The sequence below is a fragment of the Plecotus auritus genome (assembly GCF_963455305.1).
Source record: "Plecotus auritus genome assembly, chromosome: 6".
Taxonomy (NCBI): domain Eukaryota; kingdom Metazoa; phylum Chordata; class Mammalia; order Chiroptera; family Vespertilionidae; genus Plecotus; species Plecotus auritus.
Window position 1 is genome coordinate 106,755,723 of NC_137773.1, and position 14,580 is coordinate 106,770,302.

Here is a 14,580-nt window from a genome sequence, read left to right on the forward strand (position 1 = left end):
GGGTTCCCCTTCCAGGTGCTTCAGGTGCATTCTGCAAGTGTTCTTTCCATCGCCCATCTTCCTCAGTCTACCTGTCCCCACAACTGAACCTTAAGTCACTGGGATTAGGACCAGAGGATGGTTCTTGATGACTGCACAATAAAGGTGCTGGAGAGACAGAGAACAGGAATTGAAAATTCATTGTTGCTGATGAAAGTGTCCAGCCTACTTTCTCCTTAATTTTGTCCCATGTCTAGTGTCTTCTACAGAGGTCACACCCATAGAGTGGCCACCTCCCAATAGCTACTGTGGTTGTAGCAGTTCCATGCAAGGATTTCAGAAGTCGGTAACAACTGCTTCACTGTACCAACCAGCCACGGCTTCCAACCCGCCCCCACCCCCCACCGCCCCCAGCACGTGGGTAAACAGACTGTGATGTAGTGCTGTTGGTGATAGGCTGATTGCAAGCACAGTGGGGCCTAGGAACGCTCTCTCTTTCTAGCCCTATTTTCCTCAATTTCCCCATATCGTGTTTGTCCCAAAAAAGCTGTGTCCCTCCCCATTGTCTCCTAAACACATTCACATCTTGTTCTTACTGTACTCTACTGCCCAAGTCCCTTTATCTTTTACTCCTCTCACCCACATCTCCACCACTCCGTCAAGGCAGGCTCAGGCTTCACTCTGAGAAAACTTCATTTGGTGTTCAGTGCTAAGGGCCCGCTGTCCTCTGAGATCCTGGAACAAAGTCACTGGGCTTATTTTGCCCCTTTGGTATTGACTGACTAATATGAACTAGAATCCCCGAATGGATTATAAGCAATTTGAATTTACAAACACTTTTACTCAGTTCTCTATTGTTTCATTGGCTTTTTCTCATCCCATTTGTCAAGCTACCCTTCTTCTATTGGTCAGTCTCTGCCAGTGAAGATATCTACTAGAAATGGTGGTTGCATTGCATAGTTGTGGCAACTGCATTTGAAAGACAGTTGATAAGAGGGGAGAGGGAGCAAGAGCAAAGAAAAAGGTGGCTAAAAAGCAGAGGGCATGTTCTACCACCTGCCTGAAGTTGGTTTCCTTACCGATGAGAAGAGGCCAGGTGAGGACCTGGGACAACACACCGGTCCACATCAGAGTGTTGAGCTTCCTCTTCCTCTTCCTCCTCATCCTCCTCCTCCTCCTTGGGCGAGTTATGGAGCAACCTCAGGGAAAGGGATTGCACATTGTGACAGTTCTCGATACAGAAAGAGGAAACCACATGGTCCATTCTGGTGGAGAGATTGATCTCAATTTTGGGGAAGTAGCCCATGGCCTTTTGCACAAAGTCCTCCTCCTGCATCTCATACAAGCAGTAGAACAACTCCAGCTGGCTGGGCTGCATCTGCAGGGTCTTGGCCTTGGCTTTTGCTTCAATCCACTTCAGCAGCTCCAGCCTGATTTGCTGAGAGATCTTACAACTCAGTTTTCTCTCCAAGTAGGAAGTTCTCTCCTGGTTTATAAGACCAAAGAGGAAACGGACAACAAAAATCAGATACCCTTTTTCAAATTTCCCATAGTTTTCAAGAAGAACTGTCATGTCTCTGTTGGGGAGCTCCGAATGACTCTGTGGCATGTTCTTTGCATCCTGCTGTTCCTCCTCTTCCAGCAAGTAGTACATGGCAGCAAAAAACTCCTGGAAAGTCATGTGGATGAAGCTGTAGAATTTCTCACATTCCACTTCCTTTTGGAATAGATTCACCCTCAGGAAAGCAGACACATCTGCCTTCTGCAGGCCATGGTTCCTTAGGTCACCCTCCTCAAACAAGATTTTCTGGTTCCAGATTCCATCTGCAGCCAATGAGCAGAGGCCCCGAAGGTTGGCAGAAACGTGGTGCTTCTGGCTTCCTGCTTGTGATTGCAACAAACTGGAGAGAAAGAAGATGTACACTGCAGTTGTGGTCTTGGATGTCTGAGCAAGATTCTTGCCCCTGTCCATCTGCTGTTTCAGCCCAGTGCACACGATCCAGCAGACCAGGGGAATAAAGCACATGGTGAAGAGGACCTCATTCTCCTGAATCAACCTAAAGGCTTCCTGGGCTTGCTGCTCATCTGAGAAATACTTAAAGAAATATTCCTTCTTCTTGGCCTCTGAGAAACCCAGGATCTCCACATGCCGCGGGCGGTCCAGCAAGTGGTGTAGTTTCTCCAGGGCTACGGGCCTCGTGGTGATGATCAGCGAGGCCTCAGGAAGCAGCCTCTTTTTTATGAGGCTGCTCAGGAGAATGTCTCCCCGCTCCACCTTCTGCCAGTCTGTGCAGAACGCCTCTGTGTGCTCATCAAACGCTCCTTGCAGCTCATCAAAGCCATCCATGAGGAAGAGGATCCTGGAAGGCTTCCTCACAATCTTGCATATGGGTGGGTTTGGGTCAGGGCAGCAGCTGACCATCAGGTCCCCCAGGCTCCTCCGTGTCCCCAGGCTCACCTCCCGACAGTGGATGTAGAACAAATAGTCAAACTTGCCCTGGTAAAGTTTCTCTGATGCCCAATCCAACATGATCTTCCTGGCCAGTATTGTTTTCCCAATGCCTGCTGATCCCTGGAACACCACCGTGTGCACAGGTTCAGTGTGTTGGTCCTCAGGATCAAACAGCAATTCCAAGTTCATGGAACTCATAGGGCCATCTTTCATCTTGGCCAAGGTCCTACCAATTGCCAGGAGTTCGTGCTCCCTCTCCTGCTGGCTCTGGTGTTCCTTGACGAGACGCAGCCTGGTGTAGCGTTTGTTGAGGTTCACGCTCTCACCCAGACGGGCATTCCTGTCTTTGATACACTGGAATCTGCTTCTTACATGATTTCTGTATTTCTTACAGTAATCTATGGCAGAGACAGAAAGTTAGACTCTGGTAGAAGCCTGAGCACATCCACCTGAGTTGAGGTCTCAACAGAAGCCTGTGGTGACTGGAACTAAGAGATGGGGTGCAGTTCCTCTCCACTACTTGGTTATAAATCTTCCTATACAGAGTTTATCAGAAGAACAGCAAAGTGCCTTTGTGCTGCCCCCAGCCAAAAATCCTTTTTATTCAGTCTTACTCCCTGCAGGCCATGCCTTTTAAAATCTGAAACACTCAATGGCTCTCCTTGGTTTGGGGACGGCAAGAGGCCAGGTGAACATGTATCCATATCTTCAGCTACAAGGAGCAGGAGCACTTAGGAGGATGACCAGCTTCCCAGCTTTCCAGTGCCTCCCAGACTATGTCTCCAAACCCAATTGAAAGCACCACCCCCATGATTACCTTCCTTTTTTTTACAAGTAGAGATTCTGGAAAGAAACCCCAATAATCCCATCCACTCTTCTTCAAGGCTTTCCTCCCGGCATACCACAGAAACATATGCATTATCTGAAATTAAAAAGAAAAAAACACAAAGTGTCAAAAACTAAAACTCCTGCCTAAGGTGATGTAATTGAGACCCAACACCAGGCTCAGGTCAAAGGCACCTGCCTGGACATCTGCCAACCCAAAACACAGCTCAGAGTTGCAAATGCGTGCAGCCAAAGGTCCAGTCAGGGGTATTCTTGTCGTCCCAATTTCAAAGTAATGGCATTGATCCACCCTCTGAGCATTGTGTACCCACAGAATCCAGTCTCAGAATCTCTCTCCCAGGCCTAGAAAACACCTGGCAAACATGTGGGGAAGGCAGGTTTCTCTTTTCTTCATATGTATTTGGCAGCCAAACCCTCCCCCACCACCACCACAATGCTCTGGTGTTGAGGACATCTCCATGCTCCCCAGCATCCCCAAGATGGCCATGGGCCAGCAGGATCATCCCTCCCTGACCCTAAGTGCCTGGAATTCATCTTAATCCCCATTCTGGGTCTTCAAGAGGGAGAATCCCGATCTGGTTTATGTCTAACTCAGTGGTGCAGAATCCTGGCTGACTTTAGATTCACCTACAAAGTTTTAAAAAATACTGATTTTCAACCCGTGTGAGGTGTGGTCTGGCACCATTACATTTATAAAGCTTCAACCTGCATCCACAGTTGAGAACTACAGATCTAAACAGTCACTAAATGACACATTTCAAAGAGGCATTTCCTAAGAGAAATTCAGGGGAAATAGACAGTGTGGATAACTTTAAGTGGGCAGGAACCCAAGAGGGACAGGAAGGATTCCTAATAGGCCTCTGCTTCCCCTAATGCAAATGCTATTGGTAACCTGATCACAAAACAAAATCCAAACATTAACTCAAACCAAAACCACAATTTAAAGCCTAACTCGAGCCCAAGAATGTCAAATTCACAGCAGGCGGGCCCCACCAGCCTCGAGTTTGACATGCTTGCTCTAGCCACTCCTCCCACCCCCACCCCCAAAAGAAGTTCTAACTCTAGTAATAATTTTTCTACCTCAAAACCCAGATATGGAAGCTGAGATGTCATAGTGGTTAAGAGCCAGGCTTGAACCAAAGGCACACCTGGCATTGAATCCTGGCCTTGGACCTGATGAGGACATAGTCATGGACAATCAGAACTTTTTACAGGCTCACTTCACATTGTTGGGTAGTCAATTCCAGAATTCTTGCAAAAACTGAAAATCTATACCCATTAAATAATTTTCCATTCCCCTCTCCCTGTGGCCCCTGGCAACCACCATTTTCTGTGCCTACTCTTACAGTATTTCTCTTTTAGTGACTGGCTTATTGCCCTTAGTATAATGAAATTGAAAGTTCATTAGAAAGTGCTGGCCTCATGGGGTTCTTGTGAAAAATGAACAAAATCTATAAAAACTACTTAATGAGCTACTTCTGCAGCGATGATTTAACTTTAATTTGGTTACTTAGTAGGTAAGTACTGACACAATTATAATTGTGTTATTACAAGAACACCCACTGCTATGCACCCCTCCTCGTGCCCCCATGTCATTTTCTCTTCCTTCTCACACCCACATTGCTGCCCCGCTTTGCCATGGTTCCTCTGATATGCTGGTTCATTTATATCCTTCCTTTTCACTAGCTCAAAATCATCATCCTCTGAGCCCTACTTGTGCTCTTCCCTTGCTCAGAACACCAAGCCAAAGAACCTCACCCCTACCCTGTCCACAAGAAAGAAGAGAATACTTTACCCTTCACATGCCCTAAGTAATGGTTATAAGAGAGGCTTTTCGGCACACAACACATGGCTCTTTAAGGTTAGAGGTTGCCCCTGAGCCAGAGCTTGTTGGCCATGCAAACAGACACTTAAAGAATTTGATGGAGACCTGGAGGAAGTTTCAGACATGGAAAAGATTTGGATAAGTGGAACTAATCAGGGAAGTTTCCTAGGGGTACATGAGCCCTGACTTAGATTTCTAAAGGAGTTAGAAAAAAGAAAACTGCTTTCTGCCATCTACTCATAGCATTATCACAAGAGGAAGAAAGAGGATGAAGCCAATAAAAATAAATTAAATCATTTAAAAAACAAACATATCAACTTTGATGCATCAAAGGATACCATTAACATAGTAAAAAGGCAACCCATGGATGGAATGGGAGAAAATATATGCAAATCATATATCTAATAGGGGCTTATTATCCAGGATATATAAAGAGCTCCTGCAAGTCAACAACAAAAAACCAAGCAACTCAATTAAAACATGGCAAAAGGAATAGAGATTCCTTCAAAGATTAAATGCCAACAAGCACATGAAAATGCACTCAATATCACTAATAGGGAAACGCAAATCAAAACCAAAATGAGATAGCATCTCACATCCAAACTTAGCTACTATTAAATAAAATATAAAATAAGTGTGGTGATAATATGGAGAAATTCTAACCTTTGTGCACTGCTGGTGGAAGTATAAAGTGGTGCAGGCACTATGGAAAACAGTATGACAGTTCTTCAACAAAATGAAACATAAAATTACCATATAATTGAGTAATTCCACTTCTGGGCATATACCCAAAGAATTGAAATTTGTACACCCACATTCATAGCAGCATTATTCACAATAATGCAAAGCTAGAAGCAATCTGAATGCCCATTGATAAGTAATCCCACCTCTAGGACTATATCCCAAGGTATAGACATACCATGGAATATTACTCTGCCTTCAAAAGGAATGAAATATTGTCATATGTGATAGCCTGGGTGACAAATTCTGCCACTAATAAAAGGTACCTCGAGGAGTCAAATTCATAGAGACAGAAAGTAGGTGGTGGATGCCAGGAGCTGAGGGAAGGGGATGAATAATTGTTTAATGGGTATAGCATTTTGCAAGATGAAAAAGAATTCTGTCAATTGATTGGATAGCAACATGAATGTGTTGAATATAAAGAAACATACACTTAAAGAAGGTTAAGATGGTAAATTTTATATTCTGTGTATATCTTATCACAATTAAAACAGTTACTGTCTTCCTCTACTCACCCCACTCTGGCTCATCCCTCTTGGCTTTCTCATAAAGGTCTCTCCTGTTGATTGCAGCAAAAATCCAGACTGCCATGGCCCATGCCTTCTCCTCCCCATTGAAGTCAATCATAAGGGTGGCTAGATCCACAGGATCTGCTTTCTCCGTCTGACCCCGGGGGAGTGCGATGCAGCCCTTCTGAGGAGGATAGTCTTCTAAGTGCATCTTGAACTTCTTCAAGTCCATGTCCTCCAGATCCTCCAGGTAGTGGGCCAGCTTGCAGCGGACACTGGCCATGCTTGTCTGAAGCCCTGGTCAGGGCCTTGGGGCATAGGTCCACACTGGGAAAGAGGGGTGAAAACAGCATATGGGTAAGGCAAGTCTCTTTCAAAGTTTACCCTCAGGGAGAACTAAATGATCAAAAAGTAGGAAGACAGAAAGGAAAAATATGTCACTGAACTATAATGAATTCCATCTGAAGTTTTGAAAAAATAAGCCTAATACCTACCAGACAATTTTGCTCTTGGCTCAACTCAAGAGTGTCCTGAGCCATAGAAGAAAGGCATCCCTGTAGAGAGAAACAATAATTAGATCCACAAATACAGTTGCACCAGCACAGTAGTGGACGCCCAGGACTGCATCATGGCACCACCTCTGTGGGTCACCAGGAGAGTGTGGGTCACACTGAAAACTGGGCTACAATCTTGGGCAAACTTCAGTCTCCTCATCTATAAAATGACAGAGTGAAAAAAATGGTTCTTGAGTTCCTTCTAACAGAAGGACTCTGGTTCCTTGTTTCTCTGTTGACCTGAAGAAAGATGGATGGGGAGCAAAAAGAGACCCAAAAATGAGTAATTAAGGAAATACTGGAGAGATGAGAGAGTGCACAGTGGGAGGAGAAAGGCATGGTCTGAGACTGTCCTTCTGACAACCCACTGATGGAGAAAAACTTCAGTGAGACGGAATTTGAGTGCAAAGGGGAACAATGAACATACATCTCTTTAATGTCTCCTGTAAAATGTGATCATAATTAGTGTAACTCACACTGATTGTCTCATGGGCTAGGCATGGCTCTGATGCTTCCTCCCATCTCCCCTGCACAAAGCCCTATGAGGTGCATGTATACCTCGCCCCATTTGATAGGAGTGGAGACCAAGTCAGAAAGATGAAGACAAAGGGACAAAGTCAGAATTGAGACTGGACTCATAGATTTCTGAGCTCATGCCTCTAATCTGCACTTTTTACAGCCTGAAAAGGTGTGATACCATTGGCTCCATTATTTAACTAGTTATCTCTGCCAGATAAGAACAGAAATGATCAAAGACAGTAAAAGAGGTGGTTAAAAGACAAGGACACTTTTCCAGTCTTTATCACACATGGACTTTCTTTTTCTTTTTTACATTTTTTAAAATTTACTGTTGACACTAATGCTGATTTCCCCCTTTTTCTCCCCCTTTACCCACTTCCTATGACACAGACTTTCATTATTGAACTCACCAACTCAATTGTCATGACTAACAGAATCAGTGCTTTCAATTTTCCTCAATTTTCCTGACTAGAAATTACACAATACAATATTGTTAGATTCAGTCACTGTGTGCAATAGACCTCTACAACTTAGTCATCTTGTATAACAGAAACTGTACCTATGAGTTCAACTATTTTAGATTCCACATATAAGTGAAGTTATATGTTATTTCTCTTACTGACTTATTTCATTTTCCATAAATGTTGTCACAAATGGCAGGATTTTATTCATTAATGGTTGCTCCCATGTCTTGGCTATTGTGAATAAGATGCAGGGAGAGCGTGACCCACAGAATCAGTGCTCTCAATTTTCCTGACTAGAAATCAGTTCTCTCACTCTCCTAGGTTTTGAATGGATGGACATGTTGCTTTGTTTGGGATTGACCCCTTCATACAACTGAGTTGGGAAAAGCAAATCAGCCAAAGCCATAAATGATACTAACAGAGTGAGTGGCCAAATCATGATTCATAATGACTATAGTTCAATGTTCCACTTCAAACATGCTCATCACTCTTCTAGTTCCATCCTTGCCTCTCCACTTCTGGCCTCACAATCCACCCAAGTCCATCCCCTATGCATTTGGGCAGGGGAGCGGGGGAGCGAGGGGGAGAAGGTATCTTCAGATCCACCAGCTATGCAGACCTCCCTGTCTATCCCACCCTGCGATTTCCAACAGGTGAACCACAAGAATTTTTAAAACATGCAATACCTGACCTCTTTTCCCTTAGATCAGGGGTGGGGAAACTTTTTCCTGCCAAGGGCCATTTGGATATTTATAACATCATTCCTGGGCCATACGAAATCATCAACTTAAAAATTAGCCTACTATATTTGGTCAAACATTTAATTAACTCACCTCTAATAGGGCCAGACCAAATGATTTCTCAGGCCTTATATGGCCTGAGGGCTGAACATCCCCTATCCCTGCCTTAGATTGTCAAATTAAAAGATGACAACAGCGCTGGCCTGTGCTGCTAAGTGGTTAGAGCTTCAGCCTGTGCACCCAAGAGCCATGGGTTTGATTCCTGGTCAAGGACACATACCTTGGTTGTCTACTCTTCTCTGAAGAGCAATGGAGAAAACATTTTCAGGTGGGGATTAACAACAACAAAAAATAATGACAGCAGCCAACAGAACAATAGCCATCTGATGTGAATGAATCAAAATTACATTTACTTTTTGTCAGGTTGGCAAAAAATATATTTTTTGGTGTGCTGCAGAATTTGAGTAACTAGTTTACTAGTATGTGTGCCATGAGATGAGAAAGATTGAAAATTACTGACACCACCAACCTTTCCATCCACATCAGGACTCCAACTCTCCTCCATGCTCCCCTAATCCTAACCCTAGTGCAGTGGTTGGCAAACTGCAGCTCACAAGCCACATGCGGCTCTTTGGCCCCTTGAGTGTGGCTCTTCCACAAAATACCACGGCCTGGGCGAGTCTATTTTGAAGAAGTGGCATTAGAAGAAGTTTAAGTTTAAAAAATTTGGCTCTCAAAAGAAATTTCAATCATTGTACTGTTGATATTTGGCTCTGTTGACTAATGAGTTTGCCGACCACTGCCCTAGTGCACTCGCCATGACCTTAGCAAATCAGTGGGAGTCCTGGGATAAGCTGTGATGCTGCTCCTGTCCCTACACACACACACACACACACACACACACACATATGTGCACATAGAACCCACATAATAATAAATATAAAAGAATATTTCAGAAACTTTGCTGAAAGATACACAGGAGGCTGGCAGAAGAAATCCCTAGTCAAGTTCTGGTCCTGAAAACACTCTCCCCATTCCTCCCCAGGCCCATTCGGCCACCCTGTTCCACGAAGTTGGACTCACCCAGAAGCTGGACTCACAAAGATGTCGACCTCAAGAACAGCCGAAGAGGGAACCTGATGAATTTATAGTTGTCCCAACCCAGCAGGAGCAGGAAGGATGTGGTCTCAGTGTGGAGTGAACAAGATTGCATCACAGGCAAAGGCAGAGACTAACTGTTAGTCACATCACAGGGTCTGGCCTCTCTACGTAGCCACCAGGGTGGTGTGGGGGTGAAGGGGGAAGCAGTGATGTGAGTGTTGTGAGACAAAGAGGAGTGGGATGGGGATCCTACTGGGCTGGTGAGTAGGGGATCGAGAGGGAGAGCGTGACCCACAGAATCAGTGCTCTCTAAGACATCATGTGGAAGCAGCAGCAGACAGTGCTAGTTTTCTCCATTGCCTGTTATTTTTAAGCACTTTATTAAGGTAAATATACACCGTGACACCATCACCATCAATGCCAAAAACACATTTATTATGTCCCAAAGTATGTGTGTAGGGCACTGAACATAAGGTCTACCCTTTCAACAAATAGTGAGTACTCAATACAGTATTGTTAGATTCAGGCACTGTGCTGTGCAGTAGACCTCTACAACTTGTATAGCAGAAACTGTACCTATGAGTTCAACTATTTTAGATTCCACATATAAGTGAAGTTATATGTTATCTCTTACTGACTTATTTCATTTTCCATAAATGTTGTTACAAATGGCAGGATTTTATTCTTTAATGGTTGCTCCCATGTCTTGGCTATTGTGAATAAGATGTAGTGAACATGGGAGTGCAGGTATCTCTCCAAAATTCTAATTTCATTTTCTTTGGAGAGGCACAAATTCTACTTTCAGACTCATTGACTCACTTGTTTGACTAACATTTATGGAACACCCGATGTGTACCAGCACAAAACAAAGCTGGAAAGCACCTTGCCTTATCCTGAAGGAGCTGAAGGAGAATTAAGCACGCAGACCTACTTTCCTGGCTCTTGCAGTGGCCCCAGGACCATAGTCTGATAATGGCATGAGTTCAATAGAGTGTGATGAGTTAGGGGCCATCAGCATCCCAGGTGCGTGCAGGAACTCTGGAATAAGAACAAGTGTCCAAGTCAGCAAAGCAGCATTGACAATGACTTTGTCTCTTTGTGCTTCAGTTTCCTTATCTGTAAAATGGAACAATGGTAGCTGTCATAAGGACTGAACAAATAGATAAATGTGAGGCCTTTTGAACACAGCCTGATTCAGAGAAGTATCAGTGATTAGCTCCTGGTACTACCACAGTTATAGAACTACACACAGCTCTGAGATGAAAAAAGAAGCCACAGCTCCTACTGGGGCCAGGACAAGAGAGCAAACCCAAGTCCCAATTGTCCATGTCTCTAGGGCCAGGATCCTACAGGAGCAGTGAGGACCTTGGAGGCTGAGGCTCCACGGACAGCAGATAAGGTCAAGTTTCAAAGTGAAAGCAGCTCATTGGCCAAACCAGGAACCAGGGATTTTCTTTGTAAGAATGAGGAAACTGGACTTCTGGCCAAGATGGCGTGTAGGTAAATGTGGTACTCACCTTCAAAAACTACCACATCAAAATTGCAACTAAACTAGAGAACAACCATCATTCAGAACCTGATATTGAGCTGAACAGAAGTCCTAAAACTAAGAATATAAAGAAGAAGCCATATCTAGACTGGCAGGAGGGGCAGAGATGGGGAAGGGCTGGTCCCAGACCCACATGTGGCAGGAAAAATCAGAAGTGATATCTCAACTGTGGAGGTCCCCCAGAAGAGTGAGGATTCTTTGATATACACCAGGTCCCTATCCAAGAGTTCCAATGTCAGGAAGAGAATCCCCATAACTTCTGGCTGTAAAAACCAGTGGGGACTGTGGCTGAGGGAGGCTGAGGCTGCTGGAATTTTAGGTAGGTCCTCTTAAAGCACCTACACCTACTCTGGACTCACTCCCTCTGAGCTTTAGTGCAGGAGCATCAGCTTGAAAGGCACTGGAGACATATGAGGAGGAACTGAATTGTTTGGCATCAGGGAGAGAGCTGGAGGGGCAACTTTTTTCCAGATAGAAGTGCTGGCAGAAGTCATTGTTCCTTTGATGAGCCCTTCCTAACAGAGCCAGCAGACAGGCACCAAATCTGAGACTCCATTACCTGGCTCCAACTGTTTGCTCCACCCTGGTGATTCCCTGAGGCCCTGTCTCACCCAACTTCAGTGCCCACCTGAGCTGTTTCCAGAGCCTTTACCTGGAACAGCCTGTCTTGGCTCATGCTTCAGATTTTTCTAAAATATCTCGAAAAAAGCAGTATCTGGCCTCAGCAAACCCCATATCTCTTACTAAGTGGCCCCAGGCCCACCACTAGCAGAAGCTGGTGTTTGATCACAGCTTGGTCTCATCTGGGCAACTCCAAGCCCAGGACAAGAAGCAGCCACCTGAATATTACTTTGCAGCTTATGTCTGATGCCCCAGACAGAACACAGGCAGTGGATGACCTTGGCCTGCACCTCCCCGGAGGTCCCAGCATCAGTGCACCCAGGGGACAGTTTCAGACCACATCAAAGCACAAAGAACCACCACTCAACCACTTCCACAAGCGATACACAGAAGTGGTGGACTTAGAGGGTACCAGAGTCCCAATGAAGATGAAGTAAGTTCTGTTCTGTGTGGTGGGCCCCTGCACAACTGGTCCTCCAAGGTGGTTGGAGGTAGGTGGCCAGTTGTCACAGCCAGGCCTGGTAACTGATAAGCCTGCATAAATCCCTCCCATTGACATGCATACAGAAATCAAGACTCATTTACAACAGAAAGATGTATAACCCACACAGGGGGTGCACCTCGAGTGCCCACCTGGGGTGATCAGGGAGGCTGCCAGTAGGCCCTACAGGACACTTACCAAGCTAGCAAAACTAGGAGACATAACAGCTCTAACTAATACATAGAAACAAACACAGGGAAAGAGTCAAATTGAGGAGAAAAAGAAACATGGCCCAAATGAAAGAACAGAACAAAACTCCAGAAAAAGAACCAAACAAAATGGAGACCAGCAATCTACTAGATGCAGAGTTCAAAACACTGATTATAAGGATGCTCAAGGAACTTAGTGAGGACCTCATAGCATAAGAAAGAACCAGTCAGAGATGAAGGATACACTAACTGAAATAAAGAATAATTTACAGGAAGTCAACAGCAGAGTAGGTGAAGCCAAGACTCAACTCATCAATTTGGAATATAAGGAAGCAAAAAACACCCAAACAGAACAGCAAAAAGAAAATAGAATCCAGAAAAATGAGGATAGTGTAAGGAGCCTCTGGGACAATATCAACTGTACCAATATTTACATCATGGTGATGCCAGAGGAGAGGAGAGAGAACAAGAAATTGAAAACCTATGTGATGATAGCCATTCTGACAGGTGTGAGATGGTATCTCATTGTAGTTTTGAGTTGCATCTCTTAGATGATTAGTGACTTTCAGCATGTTTTCATGTCTCTTGGCCTTCTGTACTCGTTCTTTTGAAAAGTGTCTCTTTAAGTCCTTTGCCCATTTTTTTTATTGGATTATCTTCCTTTTGTTAAGTTGTATGAGATCCCTGTAAATTTTGGAGATTAAACCCTAATCTGAAATAGCATTGGCAAATATATTCTCACATGCAGAGGGCTTTCATGTTGTTTTGTTGATGGTTTCTTTTGCTGTGCAAAAGCTTTTTATTTTTATGTAGTCCCATTTGTTTATTTTCTCCTTAGTTTCCATTGCCCTGGGAGCTGTATCAGTAAAAATATTGCTATGACATGTCTGATATTTTGCTGCCTGTGGAGTCTTCTAAGATTTTTATGGTTTCCCGTCTTATATTTCAGTCCTTTATCCATTTGAGTTTGTTTTTGTATATGGTGCAAGTTTGTAATCTAGTTTCATTTTTTTCCATGTATCTGACCAAATTTTCCAGCACCGTTTATTGAAGAGACTGTCTTGACTCCATTGCATGTTCTTGCCTCCTTTGTCAAACATTAATTGAGCCTAATGGCTTAGATCGATTTCTGGGTTCTCTGTTCTGTTCCATTGGTCTGTTCTTGTGCCAGTACCAGGCAGTTTTGAGAACCGTGGCTTGGTAATATAGTTTGATATCTGGTATTGTGATCCCTCCAACTTTGGTCTTCTTTCTCAGGATTGCTGTGGCTATTCCGAGTGTTTTTTTATTCCAGATGAATTTTTGGCAAGTTTGTTCTAGGTCTGTGAAATATGCCATTGACATTTTAATGGGGATTGCATTGAATCTATAAATTGCTTTGGGTAGTATGGGCATTTTAATGATGTTGATTCTACCAATCCATGAACACGATATGTTCTTCCATTTGTTTATGTTTTCCTCTAACTCTTTTTTCAATGTCCTGTAGTTTTCTGAGTACAGGTCTTTTACCTCCTTAATTAAGTTTATTCCTAGGCATCTTAATTTTTTTGGTGCAATGGTAAATGGGATTTTTTTTTTTTTTTTTTTAGTTTCTCTTTCTGTGAATTCATTTTTGGTGTATAAAAAAGTTATAGAGCCCTAGATGGTCTGGCTCAGTGGATATAGCACAGTACTGTGGACTGGAGGGTCCCAGGTTCGATTCTGGTCAAGGGCACATGCCTGGTTGCAGTCTCAGTCCCCAGTAGGGGGCATGCAGGAGGCAGCTGATCAATGATTCTCTCTCATCATTGATGTGTCTATATCTCTCTCTCCCTCTCCCTTCCTATCTGAAATCAATAAAAATAACCTATCTAATAAAAGAGTAATATGCAAATTGACCATCACTCCAACACACAAGATGGCTGCCCCCATGTGGACACAAGATGGCTGCCACAAGATGGCCAGCAAGGGAGGGAAGTTGGGAGGGACCAGGCCTGCAAGGGAGGGCAGT

The 14,580-nt window shown here is 44.0% G+C and overlaps 1 protein-coding gene across 2 annotated transcripts in view; it reads right to left on the reverse strand.

Moving 5' to 3' along the window:
• The window catches only part of NLRP3 (NLR family pyrin domain containing 3), a gene marked incomplete at its 5' end in the record, with an annotated part of 58,163 nt that extends 51,528 nt beyond the window's left edge, over nucleotides 1-6,635 (reverse strand). For both annotated transcript variants that reach the window (XM_080676672.1, XM_080676673.1), the window contains 3 exons: nucleotides 1,059-2,829; nucleotides 3,249-3,353; nucleotides 6,359-6,635. In XM_080676672.1, the coding sequence (XP_080532798.1) occupies nucleotides 1,059-2,829; nucleotides 3,249-3,353; nucleotides 6,359-6,635 (2,153 nt within the window). The remainder of the gene's footprint in view (nucleotides 1-1,058; nucleotides 2,830-3,248; nucleotides 3,354-6,358) is intronic.
• Nucleotides 6,636-14,580: the final 7,945 nt, after the last annotated feature.